General features: G+C 60.3%; 2 protein-coding genes across 4 annotated transcripts in view; both read left to right on the forward strand.

Annotated features, from left to right (window-relative positions):
• Positions 1-7,759, forward strand: part of LOC116800047 (cyclic AMP-dependent transcription factor ATF-7) — a 59,299-nt gene extending 51,540 nt beyond the window's left edge. For all 3 annotated transcript variants that reach the window (XM_032713586.1, XM_032713587.1, XM_032713588.1), the window contains exons 10-12: positions 747-944; positions 2,120-2,228; positions 4,789-7,759. In XM_032713586.1, the coding sequence (XP_032569477.1) occupies positions 747-944; positions 2,120-2,228; positions 4,789-5,000 (519 nt within the window). In that variant the 3' untranslated portion in view covers positions 5,001-7,759. The remainder of the gene's footprint in view (positions 1-746; positions 945-2,119; positions 2,229-4,788) is intronic.
• Positions 7,760-10,690: 2,931 nt separating this feature from the next.
• LOC116799921 (neural Wiskott-Aldrich syndrome protein-like) lies at positions 10,691-11,574 on the forward strand. Its single transcript, XM_032713383.1, has 3 exons — positions 10,691-10,809; positions 10,922-11,037; positions 11,258-11,574. The coding sequence occupies exons 1-3, from the start codon at positions 10,691-10,693 to the stop codon at positions 11,476-11,478; spliced, it is 456 nt and encodes a 151-aa protein (XP_032569274.1). The 3' UTR covers positions 11,479-11,574.
• The last annotated feature ends 5 nt before the right edge of the window (positions 11,575-11,579 follow it).

Genomic DNA, 11,579 nt, shown 5'->3' on the forward strand with positions numbered 1-11,579 from the left:
GCTGGAGGTGCTGGGGGGTTCCTGGGCTTGGGGAAAGAGGAGAAAAACCGCAACTTCCTCCCTTGCAGAATGGGTTAAAGCCCCGTTTTTCCAATGCCGCTCACAGCCCACCAGGCAGAAGCTCCAGCACCGCTTTCATTTGCCTGACGAGGTCTGGAGTTTGGAAAGAATATTTCCCTCTCTTTTCCCTGCTCAATTACTGAGGTTAAACGCTCCCCTCTCAGGCAATCAGCTCCGCTGGCTCCTGCCAGCCAGCCAAATGCCAACCTTCCATCAGGATCACCACCTGCTCCGTCACTTGGATGGGCTTCCAGAAGTTTTAATATCCATATGCTACCCGACAGCGAGTGCTGGAGTGTGGCTGCACTCCCCGGGTGTAATTGCCCCTTGCAGTCGGGGCTGCTGCACCATCAGCCCTCGCTGGCTTTTCCTTTGTTCTCCCAAAATAAAGCCGGGGAACGCGCGGCTTTACAAAATCCTTTGGTACCACTTACCTCCAAGAGCTTGTTTAGCTGAAGATACTGGGGGAAAGTTCATCCAAATTAACTTTTTAAGCAGATTGCCCACTCAGAAACTGCCATTTGCTCCTTGACACTTCCTGACCCCAAACAAGAGATTGGCACCTTGGCGGGTGCGGCAGCAGGATCGAGCGGGACCGAGCTCTCCCAGCCAAGCTGTGGTGACACCGCCGTGTCCTGCCTGCCCCGGAGCTGCTGTTCAGTGTCTCCCACCTGCCCCATCCCCAGGTGTCTCCTGCCCAGCCCACCCCCAGCACGGGCGGGCGCCGCAAGCGCACGGTGGACGAGGATCCGGACGAGCGCCGGCAGCGGTTCCTGGAGCGGAACCGGGCGGCCGCCTCCCGCTGCCGGCAGAAACGCAAGCTCTGGGTGTCCTCCCTGGAGAAGAAAGCCGAGGAACTCACCACCCAGAACATCCAGCTGAGCGTGAGTATGTAACCGGGGCTGAGAGCAGCCCTTGGCCGGCGTTGGGAACGTCGCTCCCGAGGGAACGTCGCTCCAGAGGGAACGTCGCTCCCAAGGGAACGTCGCTCCAGAGGGAACGTCGCTCCCAAGGAAACGTCGCTCCAGAGGGAACGTCCGCCCCGTGCCGCAGAGCCCACGTGCGCTTGGGTGCTGCTCTCTCTCTCTGGAGCAGGATTGCTGCCTCCCTGCCCAGATTTCTCTCCTGGCTTTCCATCCTGATGGGTTGAAAAGCAGCCCTTGGGGGAAGAGAACCTCAGGGCTCATTTTTTTCTCCCCGTTGCCACTGGAAAGGCTCTGCCCTCTGGCTGCCAACCTTGGAGGCAGCACATGGTGCCTCGGGAAGCAGCTGTCTTTCCCAGAGTGGAATTTCCCTGAGTGAGGGAGAGCTCTGCCAGCTCCATTCCCTGAACACTGGACACGGCAGAGGGGAGCAGGGAGGCTCTGCAGACTGATTTTTCTCTGGAGAACTGGGTTTCCCTGGCTCTTGGCAGCACCCTGGCGTGCCAAGCAGAGATGCAGCACACCTGAAAATACAGATTTCACTCCCAGTGCCACAAGCCCTGTTAGTGCTCTCAGCACTGGCTGAGGGTGAGGTGAGGACTGAGCTTGGCTCCATTCTGGGCCGGTGACTCGGGCACTGGGATCTGTACTGGAGCTCTGACCGTTGTATTTTTATTCTTTTCCCAAGACAATTATAGAAACTATTTCCTTGGGCAGTGGAATAATCTGCTGTACAGGTTTGTGGGGAGCAGACCTGGCTCACAGGAGCTCACAGAGGTACTGAGAGCGTGGAGAAGCTGCAATGTCCCCCCACGGCCTGGCCTGAGCTGGGCTGGTTGTACACTCCCACGTGTCCCACCAGAGCCAGCAGCACTCCAGATTGTCCCTCAGGCAGGTGGCATTGGCAGGAGGGCTCAGGAAAAGCTCTGCCCAGGGTTAGGTGACTGTAGCAAGGGCTCTGCAGCCGGTGGCAGGGAAGCACTGCAGCCCATGTCTTAAATTCCTCAAATCCAAGAACTTTGCTGGGTGTTCTTGGGCTGGAGGTGTCTCAGATTAGTTTGCAGGGTACACCCATGAACATCCTGGTGCTGCTGGGGCTGCAGTGAGTGATGCCCTTGTGTGTTTGTCCCCTTCAGAATGAAGTGACGCTGCTGAGGAACGAGGTGGCTCAGCTGAAGCAGCTGCTGCTGGCCCACAAGGACTGTCCTGTCACGGCGCTGCAGAAGAAGACACAGGGCTACCTGGGTGAGTGATGGGCTTCTGCTGGTCCCTGTAACCTTTGAGTGGGTCTGAGCAGGTCAGGATTATGAGCTGTAAAGGAAGGGAGGGAGTTCTCCTCTCGGTCTGTGCCCCATCAGCTTCCAGTCACTGCAGTGAGAGGGCAGAGCTGTGTCACAGAAACACAGAATGGAGCACACTGCACATGGCATGGAGAGTATAGAACACCCTGGGTTGGGAGGGGCCCATGGGGCTCATCCAGTCCAACTCCTGGCTCTGCACAGGACACCCCAAGAATCCCACATGTACCTGAGGGCATCTTCTGCTGGTGCAGCCCCCATGCTGAGGAGGAGCCCCCGAACTGGCACTTGAACTGGTGCACGAGATCTTTTGAGGGAAGGAGGTGTGTGCCTCCCTCTGCCTCTCCAGTGTGGGATGCTGGACAGAGATCCACGTGTCTGCTTCTCCCTGGAGTCTCTCCCTGCTCCTGGCAACATGCCAAGCACTTGATATTCTCTTTGAAGTTAAAAACTCTTGCTGCTCCAAAGCAAAGGCAGAGTCAGGAAAGGCCAGACTCTATAAATGACATCATAGGGCTCCATAGCTCATTCTCTGCAATTCCCATCAAACTGGCTCGGTTTGGAAGCAAAAAAGCCTCCTTTTTTATCTTCTTTTCTTTCTTTCTTTCTTTTCTTTTTTTTTAAATGCTGCCTATTTCATTATAATCAGCCCAGGAGCTAAACACGACGATCCTGGGTCCTTCTGCCCTGCCTGCAGTACCAGTTCCAGGCTGTGGTGCTGTGAGGCTTTGGGAGGACACTGGAGTCCTCTAGTGTTGCCTGGAATAATGGGAGGAGAGGCAGGGATGGATGAGAGGAGAGAAGGGAAGGGGGAACAGAAAAAACCAAAGAAGCAAAAACAAATAAATTAGAAAAGCGGATGTCCTTGGGGGTTGACCCTTGATCCCCTCTCTGGGAATGTTGTCCTGGAAGGGTCTGGCCCAGCCCATTTGTTGTCACTCACTGCAGTGACTCAGGGCCTGAGTGATGTGGTCGTGGCTGTCCCCGTGTCCCAGCCCTGCAGAACCCAGGCAGGAGACCTCATTCCCCCCCCACCCCGTTAAATTCCAAAGTTTACAATTCCTATTACTATTCCTCACAAGTCTGCCTACTGCAATAACAGGAATTCATGACACATCTGAATACTAAAAATGAGATTCTCCCCCTCCCCTGTGCCCCCCTCCCCTCTGCCCTTTTTATTGCTGAGATTTGTGGCTGGTCCTGTAACAAAGCCCCAGATTCCCTGATGGAATTGCAGCTGCCTCCTGTACACTTGGGTGGTTTATTTTTAATATCTTGTAAATCTCCTGATTTTTGGGATACCAGATGATTACATTGCTCTGCTCAACCCTCTCCAAGCCTGTTCTCCAACCTGCTGTGCTACCATGGTTTTCACCCAGGCCGAGGTTTCCCGAGGGAAGGTAGAAGCCATCTGGGAAAGGGGAACGATGTCCAAGCACCTGATGGAAAACTGAGCCCCAGAGTCCATTTTCTGATGCCCAGTGAGGTTATAAACCCCTTCCCTGATTTTTGCCCCTCAGTGTCAAGGGTTTTACTGTCTTGGTGTGGAAGAAGTATCCCAGTTCCTGCCTTAATTTGGCTTTTTCAAAGGAAAGTGACCCCATCCCACCTATAATTCATCTGCCCAAGTGCTCAGGAGGGAATTTCCTCCTGGCATCTGTGGATAATGAGTGTGTACCCCAAAGAGAGCTCTGACTGCCCTCGCCACGGCGTTTGATAGCTCACAAATTATCCTCTGGGTGAGGAGCTCTGGGGGCTCTTTGGGGGAGAGAATCCAAAGTTCTGGAAGCTGAACTGAGCAGGGAAGAAGGGCTCTGTCCCCTCAGTCACGTTGCTTCAAAGCTACCAAAAGAAATGGAGCAAACAAAGGGACTCTGGTTGATTTTAATGTCCTGGAGAACAATAAAGAGCAAACCAGGTAATTTATATCAAAAATGCCCCGAAGAGCCCAGCCCTTGGCTCTGCCAAAGGGGTTGTGTTTCACCTCCTCCCGTGCCCACCCAACCAGTCTCGGGGCTCAGTGGCCTGGAGGAGAGGAGGTGGTGTAGGGGGGAAGTTAATTCCTTGTAACGAGGAAACACATTGATTAGGGTGAAGGTTATGCCAGTGCCACCCTCCTCGAGGCCCAGCCTGCACTTTGTGGCTTCCTGGCTGGAATTCAGGAGGATTCCATGGTGCTTCTCCAAGGGACTGGGGCCAGCAGGACCCGGGCAGGGTTGTTAGATCCCAACTCAAAGAGGTTTCATTTCCAGTCCTTGAATCAGTTTTTGTTTCCAGTGCTTGGCAGCTTTTGCCAAACAGCTGCTTGGGGTGGGCTGGGGCCTCGAGGGGAGTGCCTGGCCTGGTGGGGGGAGCTGGGATTCCACAGCAATCATCCTCTCTCTGCTCCAGGCTGGAAAGGTGAGCGTTCAACCCACACCTCCCTCCCCCTCGCCGTGCCACCACCCCCACAGCCTCTCTCTAACCTTGTTCTCTTCTTCCCCTCCCCTCCTTCCCTGTCGGAGCAGAGAGCCCGAAGGAGAGCTCGGAGCCCACGGGCTCCCCCGCGCCCGTCATCCAGCACAGCTCCGCGTCGGCCGCCCCGAACGGGCTCAGCGTGCGCTCGGCGGCCGAGGCCGTGGCCACCTCGGTGCTGACGCAGATGGCCGGGCAAAGGACAGAGCTGGGCCTGCCCTCCCACGTCATCATGGCCCCACAGTCCCAGTCTGCCGGCAGATGATGGCCCGGAGCTGAGCACAGACTGACCACGGCCCTGGTCCTGCCCAGGGTGGGCCCATGAGGATTTTCGTTTCTTTTTTTGGGGGTTTTTTGTTTTGTTGGTTTTTTTTTTTTTTGAGTTAAGGGCAGCTCTGGCGCTTTCCCACTGCACAGCCTGTACAGTGCCCTCAGTCCCTCAACTGGCACTCAGCAGAGGCCCCCCAGCTCCCAGAGCCCCCTCTGAGGAGCCCCTGGAAAGGTGGGCTGGCAGGGATCCGTCACGGTAACACTAAACCTCCGTGCCTGGGGATCCCCTCGGCACAGTCCCTGCTCCAAGCCCCCTCTCCCTGCCCCCTGCCCTCAGCAGAGGGGCTCAGGGGGGCTCTGACACTCAGTGCTGCTCCCAGGCGTCTGCTCGTCCCTGCTCCCGCTCCCTGAAACGTTGCACCTTGGCGCAGGAGCCTCCTGGAGCTCTGAGCTTGTGGGGATTGAGGTCGACCTCCTCACTCCCGAATTCCAGTGGTGGATCTTGGACATGACGGGAGTGTGACCACTGTAAAATTGGCTGGAGAAGGGGACACGTGTTCCTGGTCACCGGTGCCGTGCCGGGAGCTGCGGGTGCTCAGGTGCTGCTCCCACACCGGGTGCTGGGAAAGGTACGGCCTGTCCAGGCAACCACGGGGCCACTCCCATCTTCCCAATGGCAAACCAGTGCTGGTGGGCATCCACAGGGACCGGGCACTCTGGGATTCAGGGAAGGACCCAGCAGGCAGCGACGTGTGAGTCCCCAAATCCGGCATCCCGCACACCTGAGCGAACCCATCCCTCCGTTCCCAGGGATCATCTCCCACACACGTGACCTCGATGACCTCAATAATGGTGGCCTTAAATTGTGGATTAGTTGCCTGTTCCGAGGGGAGGGAGCACGGGATGGTGTCTCTGCCCGGTCTTTTGTCTCTTCCTCACGATGATGTTCTGCTCGTGGTGACGGAGCATCTGTTGCTTCCCAGCCAGAGCAAACAAAGGATTCATGGAGCTTCCAGTTCATAGGGCAGGTTAAGAACCCACCCTCCATGTTGGGAGACTCTTGGAATTGGGTCTGTTTTCCTGCCAGGTGGGCCTTGGGCACGTGTGTGTCCGTGTGTGTCCTTCTGTGCTTCCCGAGGTGCCGATTGGAGCCGGTATTTTGGAAATGGGAAGGGGTTTCACATGTGTTCAGGCTCTTGGAAGGAATCTTGTCATGGTCCATGGAGCTGCATCAGCCCTTGGTCTTCCTCCCCCTCCCAGGTTCCTCCTCAGCCAAGCCCTCCTCCCCCTCAGGTCGCACTTCGCCACTTTGGAGCCAAGTTGGTTTGTCCAAGTGATTTTTGTTTGGCTTCCCCAGACTTGGAAGGTTTCCAGGGACAGCAAAACCCAAAGCAAAGGCTGAGCAGGAAACTTGGGATCTCATCACGGACAGGGGAGTCCAGTGGTCTCCCTGTCTTCTCCCCCTCCCTCTTTCCCAGGTCTTCCTCACCTCTGCGGCCGCACCGGCCACTTGTGGCCTGGGTTTGGTTTGTGTTGCTGCTCCTGCACTCCCCCTCTGTTCTCGTGCTCATCCCAACTCCTGTCTGTGATTGGGGTCACATCCAGCCTCTGATTTGGATCCCACACAGTGCCCCAGACCCGCCTTTCCCTCCTGTAAAGCTGTTCCTGCACAGTCCCTGGGTTCACAGATGTTTCCAGCATTCCCAGTCCCAACCCAGGACGTGACCAGGCCGTAGTGGATCCAGGGTTGGACTTGATGGTCTCAGAGGTCTCTTCCAACCCAGCTGATTCTATGATTCTATGATTCTAAGGGTTTTGGGCTGAGTGAGGCACAGCAGGGGGTCAGGCCTGTTTTGGGGGGATCAGGATCTAAGGCCAAGGGTTTGCAGCAGGTGCAGGTCTCATCCCATGGCGTGGAGGGAGTGGTGGTGTCTGGCAGCTCCTCCTGGGCCATCCCAGCACTCAGCTCTGCAGGAAAACCTGTCTCTCCAGGAAAAGTCTCAGGGGAAGAAAGGAAGGAATTGAGCTCTGGGCTGGTCCCACCGCTGGTTCCCTGTTTGCTGCGGGGTCTGGGGGGAAGGAGAGACGAAGGCCAGTGGGGGCTTTGCTGGCAGGATCAGGAGTGAGCAAAGGGTGGAGAGGTGGAAAATCTGGGACAGTGTTTGGATCAAAGGCAGCAGCTTCCCCAGCTCTTTGTTTTACCCTCGGAGAGTAAAAGTGGCTGGATTCCGTGTGATGGGAGAGCCAAGCCTGCAGCCCACAAAGGGCTTTTCCTGCCTCACCACTCCAGGGAATCCTTGTGGCCCCACTGGGATGGGGGTGCAGGAGCAGCTTTTCTCCCTCTCCCTCCATGCCCCGATGCCGTCGGTGCCGCCCCATTCCCACATCTCCCATTGCCAGCGCTTTAGTGCCTTGAAAATTCTGCAAATCCAGGAAAAGGCGGTTGGAAAGCTCCAAACCTGGGCAGGGACAAGCAGGGAACAAGCATTTGGCCATACTTGGACTTATTATTGCTTCAGTCACAGGGTTGGAGCTCCCTGTCCCCATTTCAGGTGTGTTTTACCTCAAAGGCTGCCCTGGAAGCAGATCCCAGAGCGGGCTCAGGTCCCGTTTCTCGTGCTGGGATGGAGTTGGATGGTGCAAAGCAGGAATCCACAGGGATCCAGCCTCAGGAGGATCCTCTGCTCCCATCCAGGTGATGGGTGATGTCCCAGGAGTCACTTTGGGGCATAGGGGTGATGCTCGTCCCTCGCTGGGGTCTCATCAGAGCCACCCAAAAGCTGGGAAGGGGCCGAAGGTCCCCTCTGAAGGAGGTGGGGGGTTCAAGGGATGACTCTTCCAGCCCCTCTGGCTGATGGAGCAGCCACGTGTGGATCCATCGGGCTGCCTGGGTGAGGAGTTCTGGGATCAGGGTGGTCTCTGCTCCCAGGGAACCTTTGGGTTCCAGAGAGTGGAATTTTCTCCCAAAACGGCTGAGAAGAGCTGGTTAGTGCCCCTCATCATCCTCCCCTTCCTCATGGCCTCATTTGGAAGCAATTCCCTCCCCAGGCTGGCATGGTGCTGGCAATGGACGTGCAGGGGGTTGGGGGTTTTTTGGGTGGGAAGTCAGATTTTCTGTCGGGTCGGTGGTGCTGGGTTCCCCTGTGAGGAGAGGTGGGATGAAGGTCGCTTTTTCTCCTCCTCCCTGTGCTGGTTCAACTCTTGCCTGAAGACTTTGCAGCTGCCTTTGGGGCAAAACAACCTGATTTCTGCTCTGTGGTGATTTCTCCTGCTTTTCCAAGGCTCCCGGGGGGTGGCAGCCCCCGGGCCCGCTCGGCAGTGCCGGGCACCTGCACTTTGCTCCCCTGGAACCCTGGAGTGTCCCAGGGCTTCCACCTGCCTGCCCCCAACCCCATCCCATGTTTGGGTCCCCGGGATCTCCATCCCTCTGCCAGGGCTTGAAATGGGGGGAGGGTGACACGGGGGCTCCTCTCCAGAGCCCTACAGGGTTGAAAGGGCTCCTTTGTGTTGGGGTCGAGCTGGGGAGAGCCCAGACAGCAGAACTGGCCCGTGGGAGTCGAGTTTTACCGATTTTTTATCATAACTGTAACACTGAATAGGAACAAATGGCTCAAAACCACGGCCCGGGGGAGTTCGTGATGAGGGAGCTCCTGCTCCTTCCCTCCTTTCCCTCTGGCAGAGATGAAAATTTTCCTCGTTGGCTTCCGAGTCCCTCAGGACCGGGCGGGTGGGAAGGGTTGGTGCCGTTTTTCCCCCCCCGCCGAGACTGGTCCCTGGTTCGGAAATTCGGCGGTTCGGATGGGAAATGAGTCATTTTCGGACCCGTGGACCCGTTTCTGTTCGGTTCCCCCCACCCAGTTCCGTGCACACGGGGGGGCTCTGGCGGCGACGATGCCCCAAATCGAGCCCAGGAGGCGACAGAGGGACACGGGAGGAGGGTCCTGGGCGTTCCCCCCACCCCCTGCCCCCACCCAGCTGCTTTTGTACCACGAGCTTTGACGATCAATAATGGAAGAAGCCAAAAAAAAAAAAAGGACACACCCCCCCCCGCCCCGAGAAGCGTAACCGTGTAGTATCTATCAGTCCATATCGACGCGTATATGCACCCATATATCGTAGATCGGCCGCCGCCGCGGGGCAGTTCCTTTTTAGCTGAACCCCCCCCCCTCCGCAGCCCCCGAGGGACCCCCCCTCCGCACGGGCTCCTGTGAGCGGGTCCTCACAGCCCCCGCGGGGGCCCGGGGACGCGGGAGGGACCCGGGGGGACACGCCCCAAGCCCCCCCATACCCCCCTCGGCCGTGTCGTACCAAACATGTAACGTGCCTTTTATTTATGCTGCAAATATAACATTAAAATATTACCCAGGAGACGGTGGTTGTTGCCCTCTGCTTTTGGGGGGCCGGGGGCTGTGGAACATTCCCCGTGTCACCTGTGCCACGGAAACCCCTGAGTGTACCCGGGGGGGGGGGGTTCACGGTGTGGGTGTCACCGGGTGGAGAGTGCTGTGATGACCCTCAGTCGCCACCGCGGTGACACCGCCTGGACTCGGGACGGCGTGGGACGTGTCGCGTCCCCTCCCCGGGTGACACAGCGGGTGAGCTGCTTGTGGGGACGCCGCAGTGGCGCGGGGCAGCCTCGGGTGAGCTTTTGGGGCGATTTCGGCAGGTTTTGGGTGGGAGGGAGCCGCGGCCGCGCCGTCGGGGCTGCAGGAGCGCGGCGGGGCCACCGGGTGGCGGCAGCGAGAGGTGGCGGAGCGGGGGGAGCGCGGGGGGTCCCCGGAAAGGGGAGGGGGTCCTGTCTCGGGGGGTCCCCGGAAAGGGGAGGGGGTCCTGTCTCAGGGGGGTCCCCGGAAAGGGGAGGGGGTCCTGTCTCGAGGGGTCCCCGGAAAGGGGAGGGGGGGCCTGTCTCGGGGGGTCCCCGGAAAGGGAGGGGGTCCTGTCTCGGGGGGGTCCCCGGAAAGGGAGGGGGTCCTGTCTCGGGGGGGTCCCCGGAAAGGGAGGGGGTCCTGTCTCGGGGGGTCCGGGGCAGGGCGGGGGCCCTGTCTCGGGGGGTGCTCGGAGGGGGGTCCCTGTCTCACGGAGTCCCCGGAGAGGGGAGGCCGGGGCAGGGAGGGGTCCCTGTCTCAGGGGGTCCTGATCCGGTGGGGGGCGGTGCAGTGGAGGGGTCCCTGTTTCAAGGGGTCTCCAGAGAGGGGGTACCGGGGCAGGGGAGGGGTCCCTGTCTCAGAGGGTCTCCAGAGAGGGGGTACCGGGGCAGGGGAGGGGTCCCTGTCTCCGGGGGTCTCCAGAGAGGGGGTACCAGGGCAGGCGAGGGGTCCCTGTCTCCGGAGGTCTTGCTCCGACAGGGAAGCGATGCAGGGAGGATGGGGGTCAGCACGGGGCGGGGTCCTGTTCTCAGGTAGTGCCGGTGCAGAACGGGGGTCCCGGCGATGGGCCGGGGGTCTCTCTTCGCCGGTGCGGGCAGCCCCGGTGGTGGTGCCGGTTGCGAATCCCGGGCGGGGCGGGGATGTGCGGGACCGCCCCGTCCATCCGTCCGTCCGTCCCCGGGGGCGGCTGTCGCGGCTGGTAAATGGGTTTCATTAACCGGGGCTGGTCCCCGCCGCCCCCCGCTCCCCTGGGAGCCCCCGGCCCGGCCCGGTTATAAGAGGCGGCGGCGGCGGTGGGGCGGGGGCGATGGCGGGGGCGATGACGGGGCGCCCGGCGCTGCTTCTGCTGCTGCTGTTGCTGGCGGGGACCCCGCGCAGCGCCCGCTGCTGCCCCGGGACCCTCGACCCGGCCCCGGTGAGCCCCGGCCCGGCCGCGCCGTAGGAACGGGGGGTTCGGTTTGGGACGGGGGGAGGCTCGGGATGATTGGAGGGAGGGGTGTCACACTCCGGCTCCGGGACCGCCGTGACCCCCGGTCCTCCCCCGGCACAGGCCGCCACCGCCGCCCCCCCGGGGCCGCCCCCCGCCGCCGCCGCCGCCCTGGGCGCGCTGCTCCGGTCCCTGCAACGCCCCGGCCGCGCCCCCGGGACCCTCCTCCAGCCCCAGAGGTGAGCGGGGATGGGGGCCCCGGGGTGTGGGGTCTGGAGGCACGGGGGGGGCGTCCCGGGCACTCCGAGGGATGGGGCTGGGGACGGTGGGAACCGTGGAGGGGGACACGGGGGGTTTCGGGGGACCTGAGCGAGAAGCTGGAGCGGTGCAGGGATGGGGTTCCCTGTTAATGTCCGTCTGTCCGTGAACGTCCTGTGTCTGTCTGTCCGTGTCCCTCAGCCCGTTCCCATCTGTCCCATCCACCCGTTCATTCCCACCCAGCCATCCCGCCCGTTCCCATCCTGTCCCCGCCAGGGCTCAGCGGTACCGTGTCCCCCGGCAGGTCGGGGTGGGGGCCGCAGGGGGGGGCCCAGGCCCGGCTCAGCCCCCGGAGCTGGGACCCTCCGCTCGCCCCGTTCTGGACGATGGCGACCCCGCAGCGCTTCGGCCGCCGCCGCTGAGCGTCCGGCCCCGAGTCCGTCCGTCTGTCCATCCCTCCGGGAGCCAAGCCCCTCCCAAGCCCATCCGTGGGTCCGTCCATCACTCAATAAAGTGCTGCCCC

Source organism: Chiroxiphia lanceolata, chromosome 30, assembly GCF_009829145.1.
Source record: "Chiroxiphia lanceolata isolate bChiLan1 chromosome 30, bChiLan1.pri, whole genome shotgun sequence".
Lineage (NCBI taxonomy): Eukaryota > Metazoa > Chordata > Aves > Passeriformes > Pipridae > Chiroxiphia > Chiroxiphia lanceolata.